Source organism: Phoenix dactylifera, unplaced genomic scaffold (genome assembly GCF_009389715.1).
Source record: "Phoenix dactylifera cultivar Barhee BC4 unplaced genomic scaffold, palm_55x_up_171113_PBpolish2nd_filt_p 001469F, whole genome shotgun sequence".
NCBI lineage: Eukaryota > Viridiplantae > Streptophyta > Magnoliopsida > Arecales > Arecaceae > Phoenix > Phoenix dactylifera.
This window is the reverse complement of record NW_024068783.1, coordinates 23,342-45,319: the sequence shown is the minus strand read 5'-3', so window position 1 is coordinate 45,319 and position 21,978 is coordinate 23,342. Positions and strand designations below refer to the sequence as shown.

At 39.0% G+C, this 21,978-nt stretch overlaps 3 protein-coding genes across 3 annotated transcripts; 2 read left to right on the top strand and 1 right to left on the bottom strand.

Annotated features, from left to right (window-relative positions):
* Positions 1-639: 639 nt before the first annotated feature.
* Positions 640-9,241, top strand: LOC103700979 (ATP-dependent Clp protease proteolytic subunit 5, chloroplastic-like). Its single transcript, XM_008782891.4, has 9 exons — positions 640-908; positions 998-1,102; positions 1,220-1,337; positions 1,425-1,517; positions 4,335-4,380; positions 4,473-4,545; positions 8,087-8,121; positions 8,228-8,316; positions 8,717-9,241. The coding sequence occupies exons 1-9, from the start codon at positions 775-777 to the stop codon at positions 8,915-8,917; spliced, it is 894 nt and encodes a 297-aa protein (XP_008781113.1). The 5' UTR covers positions 640-774; the 3' UTR covers positions 8,918-9,241.
* Positions 9,242-12,620: 3,379 nt separating this feature from the next.
* LOC120108659 (protein trichome birefringence-like 6) lies at positions 12,621-16,096 on the bottom strand. Its single transcript, XM_039122330.1, has 5 exons — positions 15,147-16,096; positions 14,836-15,028; positions 14,570-14,760; positions 13,307-13,465; positions 12,621-13,205 (listed from the first exon to the last, which is right to left on the bottom strand). The coding sequence occupies exons 1-5, from the start codon at positions 16,007-16,009 to the stop codon at positions 12,878-12,880; spliced, it is 1,734 nt and encodes a 577-aa protein (XP_038978258.1). The 5' UTR covers positions 16,010-16,096; the 3' UTR covers positions 12,621-12,877.
* Positions 16,097-20,857: 4,761 nt separating this feature from the next.
* LOC103700977 (cytochrome c oxidase subunit 5C) lies at positions 20,858-21,384 on the top strand. The gene has a single exon (XM_008782889.4). It carries the CDS (start codon positions 20,892-20,894, stop codon positions 21,081-21,083), a length of 192 nt encoding a protein of 63 aa, XP_008781111.1. The 5' UTR covers positions 20,858-20,891; the 3' UTR covers positions 21,084-21,384.
* The last annotated feature ends 594 nt before the right edge of the window (positions 21,385-21,978 follow it).

The window sequence follows — 21,978 nt, the reverse complement described above, 5'->3', positions numbered from 1 at the left end:
CATTGAATCAACAGCAGTCTCCATGGTGTCTACGTGTTAATAACATGTTACCAACGTGCTAAGAAAAGAAATTAACCAGGCCTGGCAACGGTGTTAAGAGCTTAACATAATCTCAAGGAACCGGAGATGTTGCAGGGTGCGTAGATCAAACGGCTCTTAACTACAAACCAATGACATCTAGAGCCGGGTAACGGGAGATGTTGCAGGGTACATAGATCAAACGGCTCTTAACTACAAACCAATGACATCTAGAGCCGGGTACTCGAGGCTAAGAGCATCATCCTGGAGGAGGACTTAGCAAAGGTGATTGAGCGAATTTCACAGAAAGAGCCGGAGATGTCCAACCATCCGTTCTAGATGACATTTGGAGGCTGCTGAGGAAGTATGATGTCTTTTATGTGTTTCGAGAGGCGAATAGAGATGTTGACTACATCGCCACTTTTGTTGCTCACCATTCTAGAGAGGTTTTCTGGACTGTTTTTTATCTGTTTCTCCACATCTGTCTTTTGACTCAGATGGCACGAGGCTGCCGGTGTACTAAAAAAAATAAAAAAATAATAAAATAATAAAATAAAATAAATAAAAAATAAAATAAAGAAATCTCCTTCCTTCTTCCTTTTTTTTTTTTGCTGAAAAAAAAAATCTCCTTCCTTCACCGAGATCTTTCCGGCGAAGGCAAAGAGCCAAAGCGCGGGGTCGTAGCTCTCCGCCGCGTCTCGTCTTCTCATCGGATAAGATAAGCGAACTCGAGACCCGAAGAAAAGAAGCAAGGAGATGGCCATGGCGAATTCCTCCTGCGTCGCGGCGCCCGCTGCTTCCCCCCTCAAAACCCTCGCCAGAAACCCTCCGCAAACCCTCCACCTCCCCTCCCGAATCCGCCTTCTCTCCTCTTCTTTTGCTTCTTCCAAGTACTCTTTCCTCCTCTCTTCTCTCCTCCCTCTCTCTTTCCTTCTCTTTTGCACGGTTTCGTCTCGATGCTTGCTCTCTCTCCTTGCAGGAAGTTTAGGAGGCTCGTCGGCACCTGGAGCTCTCCTAAGGCCGTCTACTCGAGCGGCTCCTGGGCGCCGGATCGATCTCACAGGAAAGGGGTTTGGTCTATTAGGTATAAGCTACTGTTTCTCTCTTTCTCTCTTTGCCCGTCCCCATTTCCTCTCTCTTGATTGCTTCTTGGTTTTGTGCAAGGATTCCATTCTTTTTAGTGTTTTTGGTGGTGATTCAGGGATGATTTGGTAGTGCCGTCGTCTCCCTACTTTCCAGTGGAGGCCCAAGGAGGGCAGGGGCCGCCGCCCATGGTGCAGGAGCGGTTCCAGAGCGTTATCAGCCAGCTCTTCCAGCATGTATGGATTAATGTTTTTTGGACACTAGGGATTGGTTTTATTTTTTTTTCTTGAATGATGAGAGAGTAAAGATTTGGTCTTTTGTAGAGGATTATACGTTGTGGTGGACCTGTGGATGATGACATGGCGAACATTATTGTGGCGCAGCTTCTCTACCTGGATGCTGTTGATCCTACCAAGGTCTCTGCTTAGTCTTGTTTGCTGTTTCTCTTATGATTATTAGTAACTTCATCTTAGGTTTTGTTTGGTTGCTGCGAATTAATAGCATAGCATAATCTCCTTGGTTTTCACCCGTTCTTTTCATTTCTGGATTCTTTCTTCTGTGGTGAACAGAGGTAGTATTGACTCTGGTTGCATGGTTCTTCTACATAAGGAAAATGTCTCCTTTAGCTGGAGGGCCTACAGGGCACATACTAGATGAATAGAGTAGCCTACTACTTTGGAACCTGATACTTCTTGAGGTTTATAGATTTTTAATTGCAGTACTTGTTGCCAGAAAGAGCTTTCATGGGTTGTTCTGTTTTGAGTTTATAGAAATAATTAATAAAAAATGTGATGAAATGCTCAAGGCATGTTCTTATGATTTAATTACTGTCGGTTCTTTGTCTACTTTTATTACTTTTTTAAGTTAAATCTGGTATTACTTAGTGCTTGTTGAGTTAGTTGCTAGGGTGTTTTCAAACACTTTTCAGAAATCGGAAAGAAACCAGCCATGCCATCCCAAGTAACTCTTTTTCAGGTTCATTTTCATGACCTCTAGGTTGCCTTTGGCTGTTATCCTTTCATGAGCTACTCTCCTTCTCGGGTCACCCTTAGTCCCCACTGTAAATGGCTATTATCATTTTAAATTTTTAATTACATCTCCACAACTCTACATTCAGTCAATATAAATCTTCCTTTATTTTAATCATTTGAAATTCTACTGTTCCTAAAATAAAGTGCCTTAATGTTCTCATTTTTGGGATGCCCGTGTTACTTATTCGACAATCTCTACTAGATAATGCTTTGACCCATGTGAAATTTGTCAACCTTGTTATTGCCTGATAAAAATTTTCTTTTAGTCTTGCTTGCTTGTTGAAGCATATATTTTCAGCCACTCTGCAAATTATTGAACATGTTTTCATCTTTCATTTCATTCAATGATGTAAAAGATTTTAGATGAGAGAATAACTTCATTGTCATTTCATGCCCATAAAATTTACCAAGGTCTTGCACCCATATAGTATTATAGAAAAAAGTTTTCGTGGATCTGAATTATGTAAATTTATTTATGATTGCATACACAAGATAATGCTGAGATGGAAGCAAATGAATACATTATAAACGAACAGAAGAAGTATAACAGCTTTTGCCCATGCTTAAAACTAAATATGAACAGTTGGCATCATTTTTTTTTTCTTAGTAGAGGTTGGATAGGTAGTCTTAGAAAAATGAGGAGCTTGCATGTCCAATCATTAAGCTTCAATCTATAAAGGCGTATTATCTAACTAGTTGAGAATAACTGTAACCATGAACAAGTGTTATCCCAACTAAATTATTTTCAGACTTATTCATCTTTGCTACTATTGTTGATAAAAACTTGTTTAGATGCTTTCACATAACATCCGTCTTCTATTTGGTCTTGTTCTATTATGCTGCCCTTCTGTTCCTATCAGATCTGTCTTAAGTCTTGCTTGTGCATGCCTAATGGATCTGAGTTGGATCGTTGCTCATCGGTGCAGCTCCCGTGCTTTCTTTTGAGGATACAGGATTACATTCTTTTATCTATTGATTTTTATCCTTCGAATCTGTATTTTTCAGCTGAATGCAGAACTCTTCTAGAGTTCAGATTGTATGATCTTATGGTTGGTCACATCATTCTCAACCACAATATAGTGTAAAAAATCATAATAAATGACTATAATTCTAAATTGATGGCTGTGATGATGACCGAGCTATTGTAATTTGATGAATCACTGTCTATCATCAGTATGTAATATGAATAAACTACTAAAGTTTTTTCCATGAAATTGTATGATTGAATTTGAAATTTCAACTTTGAGATAATGGAGAACTACCTTAAGTTGGCAAAGAATATGGTAAACTTAAAAGGGGTTCTAATATGTCAGTTGGTTTCTTCCTCTTTAAACACTAATGCATAGGAGCATGCAAAAAGCTATTTATCATGTTCCTGTCATGCATCTAACTTCTTGGATTGAGCTGTAAATAACCATCACTTTTGGACCTGTACGCCATTAGAATCTTAAGCTGGTGCTCTGATCTTTGACTGCCTGAATATCTTATTATTGACATTGGAGGTTCTTCAGAAGAAATTTGATTAATGAAGTTACATTGGAGTTTGTTAGAATGAGAAGCAGTGTCATTTCACTACATAACCTTGTTATGTTGACTCATCATATTGGCTTTCTTCAAATAAGAAGAATAAACATGAAAATGCCTAAGGAATGGATGTGCGGTGCAGTTCACTTGGTAATGCATGTCAGGTTTTAAGGAGGTGAAGCTAAAAAAATACATTGAAGCATTGGCAATACACGACAAAACCAGATAGTCCAGGTTGGCAGCCACGCTTTTTAGTTGTCATTCATGGATAGTTCTAAGTAAATCATGTGTCGTCATTTGTCATGATTCAAGGTATAATAAGTACACTGATGTTTGACTGGACAGAAACAAATTGAATGAGGATGTTATTAGGTCCTGTCAAACTGCTACTGATTTTTTTTTGCTTTCATGAAAGTATGCAAGTGGGATTATAAGATGCAGTGACCAGAGTGAAACTCTGAACTATTTATTCTTCTCACACGGGCCATTGTTTTATAGATTATCAAACATTTCTTCTTCCCTTTCTAAATCATATGTATTCATGAGAATTTTGTTGCAATTAATGAAAGTCTATTTCCTTTAAATAAGATAGTTAACTTAGTTTACAATTTATAGCTATTTGTCATTTATGTGAATTCTTAGAATCTAGCTTAATTTGTCACCTAATATTTTTGATAGGATATTGTCATATATGTGAATTCTCCAGGAGGATCAGTTACAGCTGGTAATACCTTCTGTCTTTATTCTTTTTTCAGTATGTCTTATATATCAGGCATTTTTGTTACTGAGGCAGTGGGATTTTGTGCTTCCCTTTAGGCATGGCAATTTTTGATACGATGAGGCACATCAGGCCTGATGTCTCCACTGTTTGTGTTGGACTTGCAGCTAGGTAATGACTTTTAATAGTTTATCAGCTTTTGTCATTTGGTTAAACAGCTGAAAGTGAGCTTGCTTTTAAATCAGTCTTTAGAACTAGTTCTACCAACCAAATTTTCTCTTTTACAAAGTACTTTGCAGTTATTTAATTATTACCTTGTTTGTATTTTTACATATTCATGAATGTCTATGCAGTTGCTCATGAATTTTGTATCATGTTATGGTTAAATGGTTACAGTGACATGCCATGATTAAGGAAACAGGAATTTGTGATGAAATATTTTGGACTCTTGAAATTCTTTATTCTGGCATAATCAAGCAATTACAGTGGTGAGCATGTAATTTTTTTATATAATTCAATGGTCGGTGCATTTTGTTGTACTGTGATTATTACTATAATTTTCATGAAGTAAAAGGTTGAGGAAATGGGACACACTAAACTTGGTCGCCATACTGCATCAAAAAGTTTTCCATCGGATTACATTGTATAGGAACCTGCATGTCATAGCATAAACTGTGTATTATCATTCACAATAACATCCTCTCTGTACCCTGCTCTTCTCTTTGACTTTGTCTTTTGTCTTTGCCTTCAATAGTAGGTAGTGTAGCATTCTAGACTAAATTTCTCTACACTAAATTTCTATTTGATTTTGTCTTGTGTCTTTTCAGAACCCCAGAAAAAAATTAATGTAAAATTTATATTTTATGATAGAACTGAGAGACCATAGAACAATTTCTTATAAACCATCTTGATGGATGGTGAGTTGGTTGTGACATCACCTTGATAGTTTTAAAAGCTTTTGCAAGATGATAGGAAGGGGTTGTAGAAGTAGGAGGTTTTTGTAAAAATTGCATGGAGATTTCATGAGTGTGTATACATCTAAAGAAGTAGTTTTGAAACCTAAACATTGGCTGAAGATTATTGTTGAGAATGTTAAAGGTAGGTACTGTTATCATACTCAATGTGAACCACATCTGAGGATTGATGTGAAGAATATTGTACTTTCAATTGCCATGACCATAACCATCCAGTCTTGTTCAAGAAAAGGGACAATTTTTCTAATTAATGTTTAGGCTTAACCAAAGTCCATGTGCAGCTTTATCAATCTCTTTTTTTCTTTTTCCCTGAGTCAAGTCAAAAAATGAAACGTGGAACTGAAGCAGCAAGGTTAGTCATATACTTGGGATCTCTTTTCCTGGTTTTCATGACTGGAACGTATCGTGGTTTTATCCTTCTACTCCCGAAACAAAGATACTATCCCTCATTGCCCTGCAATTTTCCTGACTGAGATGATAAATGGCCCTGCCTAAACTATATGCTCGAAGTATTCTAACATAAAAATGGTACTATGTTAGTTCCTCTGTGGGTCTCTAAAAATGTTAGGCGAGTGGCCTTTCCAACATATAGGTGAGAAGGAACTCAACCTCTATCTGTTCTTAATTATAAGAATAGCTTGATATTTTTCAAGATTCTCCTTCACCTTCTTGGTTCTGCCTTTTTAGATTATTTTTTCCAGTGCATACTTTTCTCTTATTCTAAATATCCAGGTCTTGTAAAGATGAAATGGATATGTATAGATAGTTATTCCATTGTTTCATATAAATAAGGTAAAGGGAGTGTGAGGGGAAAAAAGTGAACTGTGATTTAATGCTTCTAATGCATGTTTTGAAAGTAGCATGATAAGAGTCCATAACTATCTGACCTTGATCCGAATGAAGTAAAGATGGGCTAAAAAACATTGACTTACGATGCTGATCTTAGAGGGCGTATATATTAGGAAACATGATTCTCTTTATCTGCTACCCTTTGGATTGAACAAAATAAGAAAATGAAATATGCATAGTGACGCTAGATGCTGTCAGGAGCAAAGAATATAATATATTAAAAGAATTAATGTATCAACAGTGAAACCTAGGTATGAAAGAAGAGTCTTATAGGAAGGTGAGAAAAGTTTTATTGATTGAGACTGATTATTTGAGAATTAATGACAGCTTTATGATAATAAAAATGGGGATGCATAGCAAAGTTTATGGATATAAGCTCATATGAATGGGTATGTGATTCCAGGTGGACTTTTTTCCTAGAATATAATGTCAAATACGAGTCATGTCAGTTTCGCTAGATGCAACTTTTCAAAATTCAGTAGTTTTTGTTGGGCAATGATTTTATGCTCACTCCCATGCTACTTAGGTTCTTTACCCTCAACGCAACTTGTTTTTTCACATGATGGACATTACATGTAGAAGTCAAACAGGCTTCTAGTTCTTGCATGACTATGTGAAGTTGGTTGATAGGGATTAGGCTTGGTGTGGCTAAATGGAAAATTTAGGGCATTCCATCTACACCTATCATTTGGGAGGGATGGAAAGGAAGAAGTAACTGATTGCTCAAAGCCTTCAGTGCTGGACAAAATTCGAGGAGATTGTTGGATATCGTAGAAGTTTTTAATACACAACCTAATGTTCTCATGTTCAGCTTCACCCTTGTTTCACCATGTGTTAACAGTTTAGCACCATTATAAAATATCTTGCTTATGCTTATTATGCCATGTACTTTCTGGAGCTACATTTCAACCATGCAAAATATTGCAAATTATCAAGAAGTAACATTTGCTCCAGTCTCATTGCAAAATGCAAACCAGGCAAAATATTGCAACCCACCAATTAGATGGGATGATTTTGTTGGTTGTTGTATTTTTTTTGAGGAAAAAAATAGGTACAAAGTCTATTCACTTTCATATTGGTTATGCTTTTCATATTTTCTACATGTGCTATACATTGCATTCCAGTACAGATTCTTGGGGGGAAAAAAATGCACATGTACCTTAGAAAGTAAGGGCCACCAAATATGCCGTCGAATCCATTCCAAATTGCAGTTAAGCAGTCATCGTTTTTGCTACTTTGAATAGTCTAACAGCAAAAATTAGCTCTCCCTTCTCTCATTCCTAATTCTGCTCCCACTCCTAATACCAAAGATACGAAAGGCTGCTAATTTTTGAGAATAATTGGTGGGAGTACTACAAAATCATTTCATAGATATGATGGAAGAACTACATGTAGTAATAATTCAGGGGACACGTTCTGTAGTTCAAATGGGGACAGTGGGCATGCACCCTCGATGCCATAGCCTCTTTGCATGGAAGACAAGAATTTGACTTATTTTTATACATTAGACTAGTAATTACAACTTGTCTCGTCATTTGGAATTTATTATTAAAAAAATGAGCGGTGAGATATATTCTATTTAAATACTTTGCAATCACTGCTGTAGGATGACTTGAATATCTGTCTTTGAATGTGCTCTTCATGTACTTGAGAAGTAGTTATGACAGTTCATTTTCACCTGTGCTTCAGTTCGTCAGTGATGATCTTATACATGCACCCTTCTCATCATGGCTTCTTGTTAATTATAATGCTTCTTCTTCCATCCCTTGGTCCAAATAGTCCTCAGTGTCTGTTTATATTTTCCGTTCTATTTAGATGCTGGATTATTTCTAATGCACATTAAAGTCACTGACTTTTGTTGTCAATGTTGCTTGGCCTTTCGAAAACAGCATGGGTGCTTTTATTCTGAGTTCTGGCACCAAGGGTAATTCTTCTGAATTTTACTATGACTACACTTTCCAAGATCTGGCCTCTCGAATAACTTGAATATATTGTTTCTTAAAATTACATCCTTTTCTTCTGCAAACCAGGGAAACGGTATAGTTTACCAAACTCCAGGATAATGATTCATCAACCGCTTGGAGGAGCTCAAGGTGGACAGACTGATATTGACATCCAGGTAAGGTCTGACTTTGATGTTGTATCTGTTAATCAAGTTTGTAGATGTTTCTATTTCATGATGTATATCATGTTTGGCTGACTCCTTGTAGAGTTGGATGAGAATCCCCCCATGAGAAAGTCCCACACTGCTGTTGATTGGGGTCTCACTTTCCTGTTTCAATTAATCATTTAATCATTAGGCATAGCAAAAAGAAAATAAAAGTGCCTTATGCATTATCCTTCAATGTAGGCTTCTAATTGTTTACAAAACATCTACTTCCTTTGGACAGAGAAAAAGATCTGTTGTTTAGCATTTTATTCTTATTTCTTTTTTTGCCTTTCTTAACGAAGTAAATGAAAATTTTACTCATATCTGGCCAACTCTTGATTCTCATGAACGCTCTTGTACTGCTTTTCAGGCAAATGAGATGCTGCACCACAAAGCTAATTTGAATGGGTACCTAGCATATCATACTGGCCAAAGCTTGGAAAGGATCAACCAAGATACTGACCGGGACTTTTTCATGAGTGCAAAAGAAGCTAAGGAGTATGGTCTAATTGATGGCGTGATCATGAATCCTCTGAAAGCCCTTCAGCCACTAGCAGCTTCTGATCCGTAAAGACCAGTTGTATCTGTGCAATGAATCCATGTTTGTCATGATGCGCATGTAGCCATTACTGGGATGGAATGTTTGCCACCGACTTACCCTGTTATGCACCTAAGGAGAACTTTATTCTTTGTATTGCAGAAAGTTTGCATTTACCAAAGCTTCTAGTGTAGGAAGCAATACGTCTTCTCAGTTTTTCGAACAGCTTCTGTACTATTGTATTGAAATTAGAGTACCGATCAGCCTTACAAGCAGCTTTGGAACTTCTCAATCTGCTCGAATGCCCCTTTAACTAAATGTTCTCTGCCTTAATGTTGTGAATCATTTTCATGTTAATTGTCTTCATCTGTCATTGTAAATATGAAAGAAAGATGTATGTTTGCTTTTCTTTGATTAGAGTTATTGTTGGATACCACTATCATGCGGACGATCGGCATTGTTGATTATTTAGATTTTCTTTGTTTTCTTCTGTAGAGGGGGGGGGGGGGGGGGGGGGGGGGTTGTTGTGCTTTGGGTGGGGGCAGCCAAATTATAAGATGGTGGTGCCCTTGATGGTACAATTCCATGAAACTGAACCAAAGGAGCAAGATTTCTAGTTTTTGCTTGTCTCGATAATGGTCTCACTGCTCCCTGTTTCATTTGTGATTGGGGGTTTCGAATTTGCAAGCCTGCGGCTGGTATGATGTTGTCGGAGTGAGCTTGCTAACTTCGAGCAACTCGCAGAGTATCCCTACTTTTGGTCGTTCTTTTCAAATGAAGTTCGGAGGTTGTGTGGCCTGGAAGGATTTCCTCCTGTTAATGTGCACAAGCCTGTAAAATTTTCATAGGCCATCTTTCAAAACACAGGAAAATTAGATATGTTGTTACCAATATACCATAGAAAATTAGATTCATGCCTATAAATTTGGACAATTCAGAGTACCCTACGAGTTTGATGATTTTGTAAGTGCAATAACAAACTAAACAATTCTGTATATAGTACTAGATTCTGTTAATCTAACCAAAATGGCATAGAAGATTTGATTCATGAACTTCTGTTACTGTTTTAAGAATGCTATGATTACCTTTTGCCTCCCGTATCCCCCTCGGATTCCACCCATTATTCAGCAGACTCCGCCATATCTCATTCTGTATTCCGCTCGGAAATTCACTAATTATTCACCAGTCTCTGCTATATCTCCTTCAGCATCCCCCTCGGATTCACTGATTCTTCACCGCTCTCTATTATTTTAAATGCTTTAAGAAGGTTTGGATGAATCTGATATCTGTATCAATCTGAAAGATTCAGTTCATGAAACTCATACTATTTTTGGAATGTAATAGTGGAACTGCCTTTTATATATTCTACTATGTTGGAAATGTTTTCATGAACTTTCCATTTATATCCTCCTGCGTGCATCTTCCAGATTTGAAATCCAAATCTCCAATTGGATTCATTGATGGTTGCTAAGCCCTATAAAAAGCCTCAGTGACCTTGTCCGTCCTTCCACCAAGCCAATCACCATCGAAATTTCTCAGAGAAACACTTCTGCCTTCCTCTTCTCCAATCCAATTCATTTCTTCTCCAATCCCATCATGAGGAATTCAAGAAACATCATCCTGATCAGACTTCGATGGAAGGGTGGCTCAGCGACGGACACAGGAGATAACCCGGAGGCGCGACTTCCAGTGTCGACTCCAAGATATTGGTGAGGCTCGAATAGAAACACGGACCCATCCCCCTTCTTCAACTCAGAAGGGGTCTCGTTGTCTTCTCCCATCAGAGGTCGATCGAGGTCCGATCCGGGACCTCAAAGCGACGGATGGGAGAAGGTTTCCTTTGAGACGGCCGTGGCAACGGAGCTCGTCAGCCATGGGAGACTACCGATGTAATATATATATCTATAGATTCTTTTTTGTTTAAAAGCCTCTCAGTTCTCTATATGAATGATCTAGACTTTACAGCGTATTTGACTTGCATCAGAATTAAGGTTGGCGTTTGGCTTCGTTGTTTCAATTCCCTAACAGTTGTTTCTCTCTGTTCTTTTGTTGGTGGAGATTAGATTTGTCCCTGACGACTCCATTTGCGTGTCTGGAAGCGAAAGCCTTGAGATGCAACTCCTCTTCCTCTGCACCTCCATCATGGTGCTAACCATTTAGCCAGGCCTTGAGGATCCAAATGAACGAGTGCTGCTTGACAATTGGATAGATCACTACGTTGTAGGAGGCCAGTTGGGGAGGGTGATGAACCAAGAGGGGATCAAATTTTAGCAAATCCTGTAGTGGGAGTTATATGTCTGGGGATGGCGTCCCCTTATGTAGGTAGCCCCGGTCCACCAGGAAAAAAAAAGAGAGGCAAGCTTGTGTACGATAAATATATAATTTATGAGAAGGCTTTTATCTTATGTCCAATTTTTTAAATTATTGTGGATTATATGTATATGCGAACCATGTCTTAGGAGTTTTTTTTTTTTATTTGCAAAAAATTATATATTTAAAAAGGATTGGTAAGATTCATGAATATGCGTTTATGGTTATTCATGAGGATTGTTGGTGCATAGAAGATAATTATTAATATATATATATATATATATATATATATATATATATATATATATTGTCACCATAAAACTAGATTCTTAAGACACAATTATACACTTTATAGTCTTTATGTTCCATAAGATTTAAGCTGGATCGGGCTCGAGTCGGGCATAGCTAAATTTGAGCCCGACTTGTTTTAACAGGCACGCTCATATTTAAGCCTGGCCCAGCCCGTTCGGCTTAAAACTCAGGATTAAGTCCATCGAACATGCTTCAGGCAGTCCGGGCGGGCCGTCCGTGCCTTCGAACAGATCCAATAAGAAGAGTCTTCTTGGTGCATGTTCGGATAATGTAACAAGATTTGGACTGAACTTTCTCTTAGATTCGTGGACTAGAAAGCCCATTTGAAAATGGCCCATACCAGTCCAACACTCCTCTAACCTGCAGGAAGGAAAAAAAAGGCCCAACACCCACGCTAGCTCGAATCTTGCCGGAAGGGAAAATGATCTCGATGGATTTTGTTTTCTTCTTGGCTGGGATTTAGGCTGAAAATTTAGTAGAAGATACAGGCTAGATGAACCAACGAGTCTTATTATTATAAATTATTTTTATAGAAATATCCAACAAGATCCTCACATAATAACAAAATCAGAAGGTTGCCATTTGCCTTCAGTTTCCGGAAGCTTGCTTCAATTCTCACTGCGTCCACAGCCTTTTGTACCACCTTAGATAACAAGCTGAAGGCTTAACAATTTTCTGTAAACTCGAGTGAAATAATTGTAATTTAGAATTTAGGTGCAGAATCTCTTACAAAGTATCCTATTGGGTTGAATTCAATTCTTCCGAATGGCAGAATAACTATTTTAGCCTTGGATTTGACTATTGGAACAGCATGTTCAAGAGCCTAGAGTTCTGTGAAAGAACCACTCCAACCTGACCTAAAAAGCAAATCTCTGTTCTTTTTATCTAATCGTAATGAATTTTCTGAGTCATTCTGAGCCTTATCTTGCACAGCCATGTATACCAATCCAGCAACTAGTTAGGTGCTACCAACTGTTCTCTCTCGCATAGGGTCTTGAACATATGTAAGGGAGCCCTAAGCCAATCGACAAAAGGAAGTTAAGCATGCTATATTAGGAATCATAAATAAGTGGGCTAATGTCAATCACTGAACAAACAATATTGGGATTACAACTATCATAAATTAGAAAATAATTTGATTAACTTAATATTCTACATGAAATACAGCAGAAAGGATATACAAAACAGCAGTCTGACCCCAAATATTCTTGCTCCTCTTTCTTCCATAAGTTTCACCATCACATGCTAATTATTCCAATCAATACATAAGCAAGTATTACAGGCACTTGTTGTATAAAGTAGGGAGCTTTAAAAAAAAATCATGAACAATTCAAGGCATAGGAGGAATTGAATGTCACTAGACTATCATTACTAACCTGTAGAAACTGGTACTCGTCTAGATAGTAGATGAAAATATAGCAGCTCATTCCATGCATCTGGAACTCCAGGAAGGCACCAATGGCTGCAGTCCTGAATGCTTGTTGGGGGTCCTCTCTCAGGTTTTCTCCCATATATAGATGGGTGACCATCTATTCGAAGTCCAGATAAGTTAGTTATGTTCAGGATAGTTACTGGGGTTTTCATTTGCTTTACAACCTGCTCCAAGATCATGTTCTTTTCAGTAATTTGTCGGCCAGAAGTGTCATTTAGGGGCTGGGTGCTCTCTTTGCAGTGTCCCCCAGAATTCCATTCACCACCACTGTTGAAACAAAGAAATGCAGCGAAAGCATCATGAGCAAAAGACCCTAACTTTCCTTCTGAATTGGATGTTTTTAGCCTTGAGAAATGGAAACAGCTAACCTGAAATGTGACGGTGCTGAACTTCTGAAGAAAACTTGAGTTTTCCCTGGAGCAGCATGTTGGTCAACCCAGGATGCCCAAGTCGTCAAAGCTTTTCTGAAAGCGGTAGACACATCAAGGTGGGGATGAACCAGGTCTCCTTCCTGGTAGTAACTTATTCTGTTGAGGAAATAAAAGAAGTTGATAGATGTCTTCGGTGCTTCAGAAAACAACAGATATAAAAGGCTGCCAACTTATATGTTCGCATTATGTTGTGTCATTAACATACATCTTTTCACACTTCCTCTTATTCATACTTACAGAATAAAAGATCTAAGTAAATTAGGGTAAATCGATTTTGGATCCTTTTTCCATATTTTTATATATTACCTTATACAGAAAAACAAAATGTCATCTCAGAGAAAACACAAATGTCAGACTTCAAGGATTCCACCTCACAAAAGTTAGAATTCATACATGATTCTCAGAATTGTTAATTTGATGGTTGCAGTTCTCCAACATGTAAAGCCATCAAAAGTTTTCTCCGAACAACTACATTGCTTTCCCAACAGGTCGCCATAGGAGATAACTGAGCTAAGGGCCCAATTCTACTCAAAACACAGAAAAAATATCCTACTATATCAAACTCCAACTAAGCTTTAAGCACATGTAAACAGTATGCAAGCCCTAAATCTCATGAAAGAAATCTTATGCATCATAGTATGCACACATAACACCAAGCAAACAAGGATTGGAAAAGGTGGAGGGGCAAAGGTTGACAAGCAGAATCAGGGAAAGTAAAAACTGAGAATCAGGTCTAAATGAACACTGATTTTGAATGTGCCAATATGTTAGTGCATTCCAATTAATCCTTCAGTAAGAACGAAAGCTGAAGAAGGATCCATAGTCAAACCCACCCTAATCTGAGATTTGGTTATGACACTCAAAGATTTTGTAACCAAAGTAATAGAATTCTAATAGAATAGTGTTACTGTACTGACACCAGTTAAGAATGATCTGCAGTATATCGCTTCCAAACTTAAGCCATCGAGTGAATTTTACTAGAAGAAGCTGATTACTAATCAGGAAAAAAAATAAATATTCAAGCAATGCATTTTGGTGTTCTTTGGTGAAATCTCTAATCCATTGTCAGAGAATTATATTTTTCATTTTATTCATTTTATTAAATCAAAACTTCAGACCTTCAACAAGCATAAAAAAATAATAGAGAGAGCATGTTTACATTGGATACATTCTGCATAATAGCTCAAAAAATGCACTCACCCAGCTTTTGTTTTGTAGTGTGACCACCAATGAGCAGTATTAAATACAAGGATATCAGCTCCTCTCCATCTCAACGAACTCCTGTCAATGGCATCAATTCGTAGAGTTTTCATCCGCCTCTGTTGTACTCTTGCCTTACTCTCACGAACCAAGAAATGAGTTGCATAGTACTCAACACTGCATTGGTAGTCCTGCAGCAACCTTCTCAAAAATCAGGGATATGCAAAAGCTTAATTGAACTAAAAGACTTGTTTTATCGGTATTACCGGAAATTTGAAATTATAAATTCCCTTGTTTTTCGTGATCCTCCGCCCACGAGCTTCATAAACTCGCCTAGGATCTGAGACAGCACCTTGTAACAAACAAAGCATGGATTCCCACTGGTTCCTGTTAATAGAATCCCCCACAAATACCAGTCTCTTTCCTCTAATCAACTCCAGCATTTTTATAGGGTCCAACCTAAACATAATCCAACAACCCCATATCCCAATCCAATCAAGTACTAATTATACGGATCAAATTTTAGAAGCTAAAGTTTGGAAAGGCAAGAGGAACAAGAAGAAGGGAGACTAAGTACCTTGAGATGTTGCAATTATATGGCTGCCACCTCCACTTCATGTAGTCTTTATCCATTCTCCCATTAGCCTCACAGTTAAATCCTTCATCTATAAAGGGGCAAGAGTTGCTTGTATATAGAGGATAGCTCTCATCAAAAACCCATCTTCCATGAGAAACATCACATGTGTTTGCACGCTTACCCTCAATTTTCTCCACAACTGAAGATATATTTTTCCCATTGGCATTATAAGAGTTCGCATCTCTGATCAAATTGTCAGCCAAAAAGTTCTCATTTCTCACCTTATGAGCATCAAACTCGGCGCTTTTCCCATCAGCCCCCGGAGTACTCGAACCTAGACCTTCCTGAGACAAATCAGAGCTTTCCCTTGGGTCGGAGACAGCCAGATCGCTGTTCTTCCTCTCGTTAACTGAATCTAAAGCTTCGTCAGAGGAATTAATAATCCCTTTCAAATGGGCATCATTAAAAATGGCAACTTCCCCGTTATTAATTGAATCTAGTGCTTCCCCAGGAGAACCACCAGATTCTCCCACTTGAACATCCACCAAAATTCCATTTTTTCCTTTCTTGTCTAAATCCAGAGCTTCCACAGAGAAATTGCCAGCTTCCCCCAAGATGCTTGCTCCCCAAATACGATCTTTAGACCCATTAACAAAGAGAGTGACGCCGGAACCAGCAAAGGCCTCATCTTTTATGGTTCCGGGGCCTCCACTGAGCCGGAGATGAGACTCCGTCGAGCCAGAGGGGGTGGTGTTGAGGACCCAGAAGGAGAAAAGGAAGCAAAAGAGGAGGGAGGAGGGGACGGTGAATGAGAAAACCAAGAGCCTCGTGGGCTTGATGGAGAAACTCCTCAGCCTCTCCATCGTAGCTTCTCATAGGAATGGAGCCTCTCCAAGTCCTTAGAGAATGGAAGAGACATGCTTTGCGTGATAAAGGTCGGTGAGGAAGGCGAAGGACAAAATAACAGCGGTACAAGTGACGTGGAGGAAGTGGTCTCGATTAGTGGGATGTGGTTCGTTAAGTCATTGGATTATCGAAAATGACCTCAACTCGCGTCCAATTTAAACTGCGGCCCAAACTAATTGGACCGGGTCAGCTTTGCGTTAATCCGAGGTGACGTTGAGATGACCACCCATAGATAGGCCCAGAATCCAAAGGCTGGCCATTCCATTTGGGCCGATTAGGCTTAATGTGCTGTTTTATTCAACGGTTGTGATGCGATGTTACCATCGGATCTTGGGAAATATTCTATCTAAAAACCGTCGATTTTAGTCTAATTGGACGGCAGAGATATGTTCATGATACCGCGATCTTTCTGTAATTCTGCGATCTTTCGAGGTCTTTTGATGATCTTGTATTGACCAATAGATGGCTCTGCGTCTCCCACTCGTACCTTCCTCGGCTGCGTAGAGGCGAAGGGCATCGTGTTCTTCCCCGCTCCTTCCCGAGTCTCTGGTGAGCACTTTTTTCTCCTAAATATTTCTCTATTTCTTTTCATAATTAGAGCGCCCGCTCTATTAGGTTCCCAATTTGTTCGGCACTTAGATTTCTGTTTAATCGATCAACATTTTGTTTTCCTCTTGTTTTCTTGTGGGAAGGATTCTGATTGGATGTGCTAATCTCCAAATCTTGTCCTGAATCAACATCTTTTTTCTTTGTAATTTTTCAGCCGTCTCCTTCCTTTTCTCATAGTTTTGGTTCTTTGGGTTGGGGATCTGAAATGGGGTTGTTCCATTTTCTCTGTTTTAGAGATGAGATGTATAAAAGAGTATTTAATGATCGGCTCTTCATCTTTTTGAGCTAAGATGCTGATGAAGTTTCAGTAAGAAAAAAAATGGGATGAGATAGAGTTGGAAAGTGACCTGTCTTTATGATAGGGGATCAAGCCGATATTTTTTATTTTGGTCTGCTCGAAGTGTTTTATATAAAGCATATGCATGTTTGGCATATCGTTAATGGTGTATATCTGAAACCTCTGAGTTTGATTTTGAATAAAAGATAGTTTCAGGGACTGACAATCTTTCTGAGATAAGGATGATTCGGAGGCCAATAATGTCATCATCACGTTAGATTTTGAGTACATAGAAGGAGCCTAGATGTTTGCCTATCTAGACCACAATGTTGTGGCTTCCTGGAATAACTTACTGGGACTTTAGATAAGAGAAGACTAATAATATGATTGCTTCAAAAGTTTATAGCTCACATATTCATTTCTAACAAAGAGGTAACTTCAAGTTTTAATATATTCTGAGACCACAATGAGATTGCATAGCTTTATGAGGATGTTAGAGAAGAATTCAGCTGAGAAAGAAATAAAAACATTTTGCCTAATGGAACAAAAACCCATGCTATTGATTGCTTTAGTAGATTTAGAATGGCATAAATAGGAGAACATGATGGAATGGATATATGGTTTATTATCAATAAACAAGCAGGCATCTTTATACCTATTAAACGGACAGGACAGAGAAGGCTCTACCCTCTCTAAAACTCAAGAAGAATGATAGAAATTCATAGAAAAATCCTATTAAGAACCCCTAGAAAAATCATCGAAAAACCCTGTTAACAACCTCCCCTAGAAAAATTATAGAAAATACCATTAGTTTTGTTTTTGTTTCAAGTTCGAAATTGACCAGACTCTTCTTAGCTTAAAAAACATAGAAAAATCCCATTAACAACCTCTTTATTCTGTTTTTGCTTCAGGTTCAAAACTAATTGGACTCTTCTTAGGTGATTATTTTACCATTTAAAATTTTGAAGCAAGAGAAAAACCAAAAGAGGCTCTTAAACTCCTTTCTCCACCCCTATCTAAATATACCCAAGCATCTTTGGTGGCTTCCATGGAGCTAGCAGGGTTGCACGCAGGGTGCAAGTTTCTGCTAGGGCCCTTGCTGCACTTCTTGACCTACTACCGCTTTGACTGGCTGGGTAGCAAATCAGCGAACATACCCATCTTCTTGGTATGGGAGCCCTTCTTCACTTTATGCTAACGGAGTGGCACGCAGTGTTCCCTAACCTGTAGATCATGAAGAAGCCATGGACATGGTGCTAGGTTGTGAGGCCCCACGAGATCAGACCAGGGGAAGGTGATGCACCTTGGGGTGCTCCTCCACTACACCACCTCGAAGGCTGAGATGTGCTAGTTCACGGTCTCTGGCCTTAATGCCATCCACGATGTCAATGATTGGGAGGAATACATAAGTCATACCTACTCTCGGTGGCCCCCAAAGTGCTGTCAATGGAGCACACCCTCGACTGAAGGGAGCTACTCTACAGCTATGTGTAGATGGTGCCGGTCGGCCTTACAAGTGACGTAGCATCGTGAATCCCAGTCAGCGGGGAACCTGGACTCCAGCATCATCTACTTGAGCTATATAGGGAGAAAGAAATGCTACGCCTACTTCAAGATGGGAACCTCATGCCTAAGATCTCTGGAGTACGTCGTGGCACAATGGTGCCCTAATCGGCTTTCTGAAGTCCAACTTGACCACTCCAAGGATCTTGGGCATGGGGGTCCCCACCTTAGGGTAGATGTAGTGGTTCTTCCTCCCCATATAGCCCAAGTGGATGATATCGAGGTCCAGGTTTTCCACCAACAGCGGTTCATGATGCCACGTCGCTTGCGAGGTAGACTAGCACCATCTCCACATAGTTATAGACCAACTCCATCCGGTTGAGGCATGCTTTATTGGTAGCACCAGAGGGACCACCGAACTAGAGTCCAGCTTCCATCCTCCTAGATGTTGACAGTGTGGATGGGGTTGAGGCCGGAGACGTCAAACCAGCGCATCTCATCCTTCGAGATGGTGTAGAGCACCCCAAGGTACGTCACATTCCGTTGGTCCAATTCCACAGGAGCCCCGTCTCCCAACATCCTGTCCATGGGCATCATCATGATCTAGAAGTCCACAAATGCAGCATGCTGGTTTATCACTGCAAAATGGAGGAAGGAGGGCTCCCACACCAAGGAGATGGGCATGTTTGCCAACTTGTGCCCTGCCCTGTTGAAGCGGAAGTAGGTCAAGAAGGATGGCACGGGCCTAGAGTAGAAGACAACACCCCTGCATGCCACTACCTACATGCAACCTGCTAGCACTGTGGAAGCCGCCTAAGACACTTAGATATATTTAAAAATAAGATTGGAGAAAGGAGTTTAAGAGCCTTTTTTGATTTTTCTCATATTTCAAATTGAAAAAAATACTTGAATACCTCCTCAACTTAAGGTCATTTTCACTTAGCACCCCTCGAGTTTAAAAAGTTCCAATTTGGTTCCTGAAGTTACTTAAGTGGTTCAATGTTATCCCATCATCTATCTCCATTTACTTGAGCTTATGGAATTGTATCATATGATGGTCACATGATAATCTCAGGACTAAAATATCATTGACTAAGACAAGTGCTCGGCGAAGGGGTTTGGCAGTCCTCAAGCTCTCGAGGTTTAGGGGGCAACGGCGGGAAGTGCAGCATGATGCTGAAGCATGGCGGCATAGTAAAGAAATTAAAGAAACCCCCAAAATACAAAATAATGGCAATGGTAAAAGTGTCCTTTATGATGTGTTAACGACATTGAGCACCGGATAGGGCTGGGGACGATGTTGAACCACTTAATAATTTTGTGGATCAGATTGAAGCTTTTTAGACTCGAAGGGTACTAAGTAAAAATGACTCTAAGTTGAGAGGGTGTTCAAGTAATTTTTCCCTCAAAATTTTAAATCATAAAATAATCAGCTAAGAAAAGTCCAGCTTGAAATAAAAATAGAATAAAGGGGATGTTAATGGGATTTTTCTATGTTTTCTAAGCTAAGAAGAGTCCAGTCAGTTTTGAACTTGGAACAAAAACAAAACTAACAGGATTTTTCTACCATTTTTCTGGCGTGGTTGTTAACAAGATTTTTCTACCATTTTTCTAGGGGTTCGTAATGAGATTTTTCTATGAGTTTTGTAGCATTTTTCTGAATTTTGGAAGGGGTAGATCTTTCTCTCTCCGATCCGATTAATACGTATAAAGATGAGAAGGACCTTTTCATTGATTGGTTTTAGTTATATGATTAAGTGTATATTATATAAGGTTTATCGGATTATTTTGTAGCCTGGTATGTGTTAACTTTTGAATGCACTATCCATGTATTCCAGTTTAGGCCATCCATATGGCTTTTGTAGACACATATAACAAGGTGTCCCTATTTTGTATGAATGTGACTTACTGTTTGATTTTTTAAAATGCGATACTGTCCAATGATAGTGCATGGTTTGGGATTGGAAGAGCAAACTTAAGAGCTTGCTCATCATAATTATGTACTACGTGATTTGAGCTGTTTGCCATGTACTGATGCACATTTTTTTTTTTTAGTCAAACATTTGATGTTCAACTGCATGGCATACTCTTTTAAGTGCTGCTTCCTGGTTCCTTTCCTGCATCAGCTGCTTGCAGGCAAGGGCCAGTAAAAGCGACCTCCTTGTTTTGTTTATGCAAAACCTGCTAAGCTTAGTTCTCAATATTTTATGAACATTATTAATGAGATTTGGCACACAGCAGAAGATAGATATGTAATATCCAATCATGAAAAGCTATCTGAATTGAATTGGTGTCCGTGCTAACTTTTCCTTGTCTCCCAAAACAACTTGTTTTGGCAATATTTTTAATTTTAAGTTGGAGGAATGTCATTTCATATGAATCTGCTGTACCAACCCTTCTCATGCTTTATTCACAGATTAGATTTTGCTGCTTGTGGGGTTCCAGCTGAAATGGCTGCACATAAAATTGCACACGCTACCTTGAAAGGACCCAATGTGGTTAAGGAGATCTGCATAGGCCTTGCACTGGGTCTCTTTGCTGGAAGCCTGTGGAAGATGCATCACTGGAACGAGCAGAGGAAGACGAGAACATTCTATGACATGCTAGAGAAGGGTGAAATCAGTGTTGTCGTTGAAGAGTAGCTGCTTCAGCTGTGCTGTGTGCGGTGATTCTTGCTTTGGTATCTTGTACAATCTAATAACATGGTTGTTTGAGTTAGCTTGCACTGTTATCAGTTCATGTTAATGAGCTCAGTTACTGAGAGTTGGCAACACTATTCATGTCTTCTTTGATACAAAACACTATTCATGCCTTTCAGAAGATATCTTATGTAGTTGTGTGTTATTATACCTATACTTTGGAATCAGGTGTAACATCTTATTTTGGGTAAGAAAATGGGATGAACTTGCAGCCACAGTCCCCACACTTTATTTTGATATTCAACATTGTGCCACTTTTTTATGTGCCTATGTATTCAGTTTGCAAATACCAGTCCTTTGTTTCTCTTTGGTGTTTCTTTATTTCTGTTTTTTGATCTGTTTCTGGGAAGGGCATCCATTACCATAATTTTGAGATTTCCTGAGCTGAACTCGTGTCTCAAGCTTTTGCTTTGGTGCATGAACAAGCCCTTTACCTTGTGTGCTTGGTTCATAGCTGTGCATCATCTGATTACCAGCAGCTGGTGCCAAAAAATCACTCTTAAAACAGGAAATCTAGGTATATCTTCCTGTCTTAGTCTAGCATTTTCTTTTGTATCTTTGTTACCTATTAACTGATTGGCGGTGCCATATTCATTGTGTAACAGACTTCCCAACTTAGCTCTCCAAGTTAGTGGTATCTTATACGGCACATTTCTCTTTCATAGAATTTGTAGCTCTATCTAAACAACAGACACCTTAGGGTCACTTGGAGTGCTACGATACGGTTACTAATCTTTGGCATTCACCTTATTAGTGGTTGTATCAGCAAGGAAGAATTACCTGTATGTTTTGCTTTCAGATAGGTGTGTTGATTGATATGACAGAAGTTTCTTGTTAA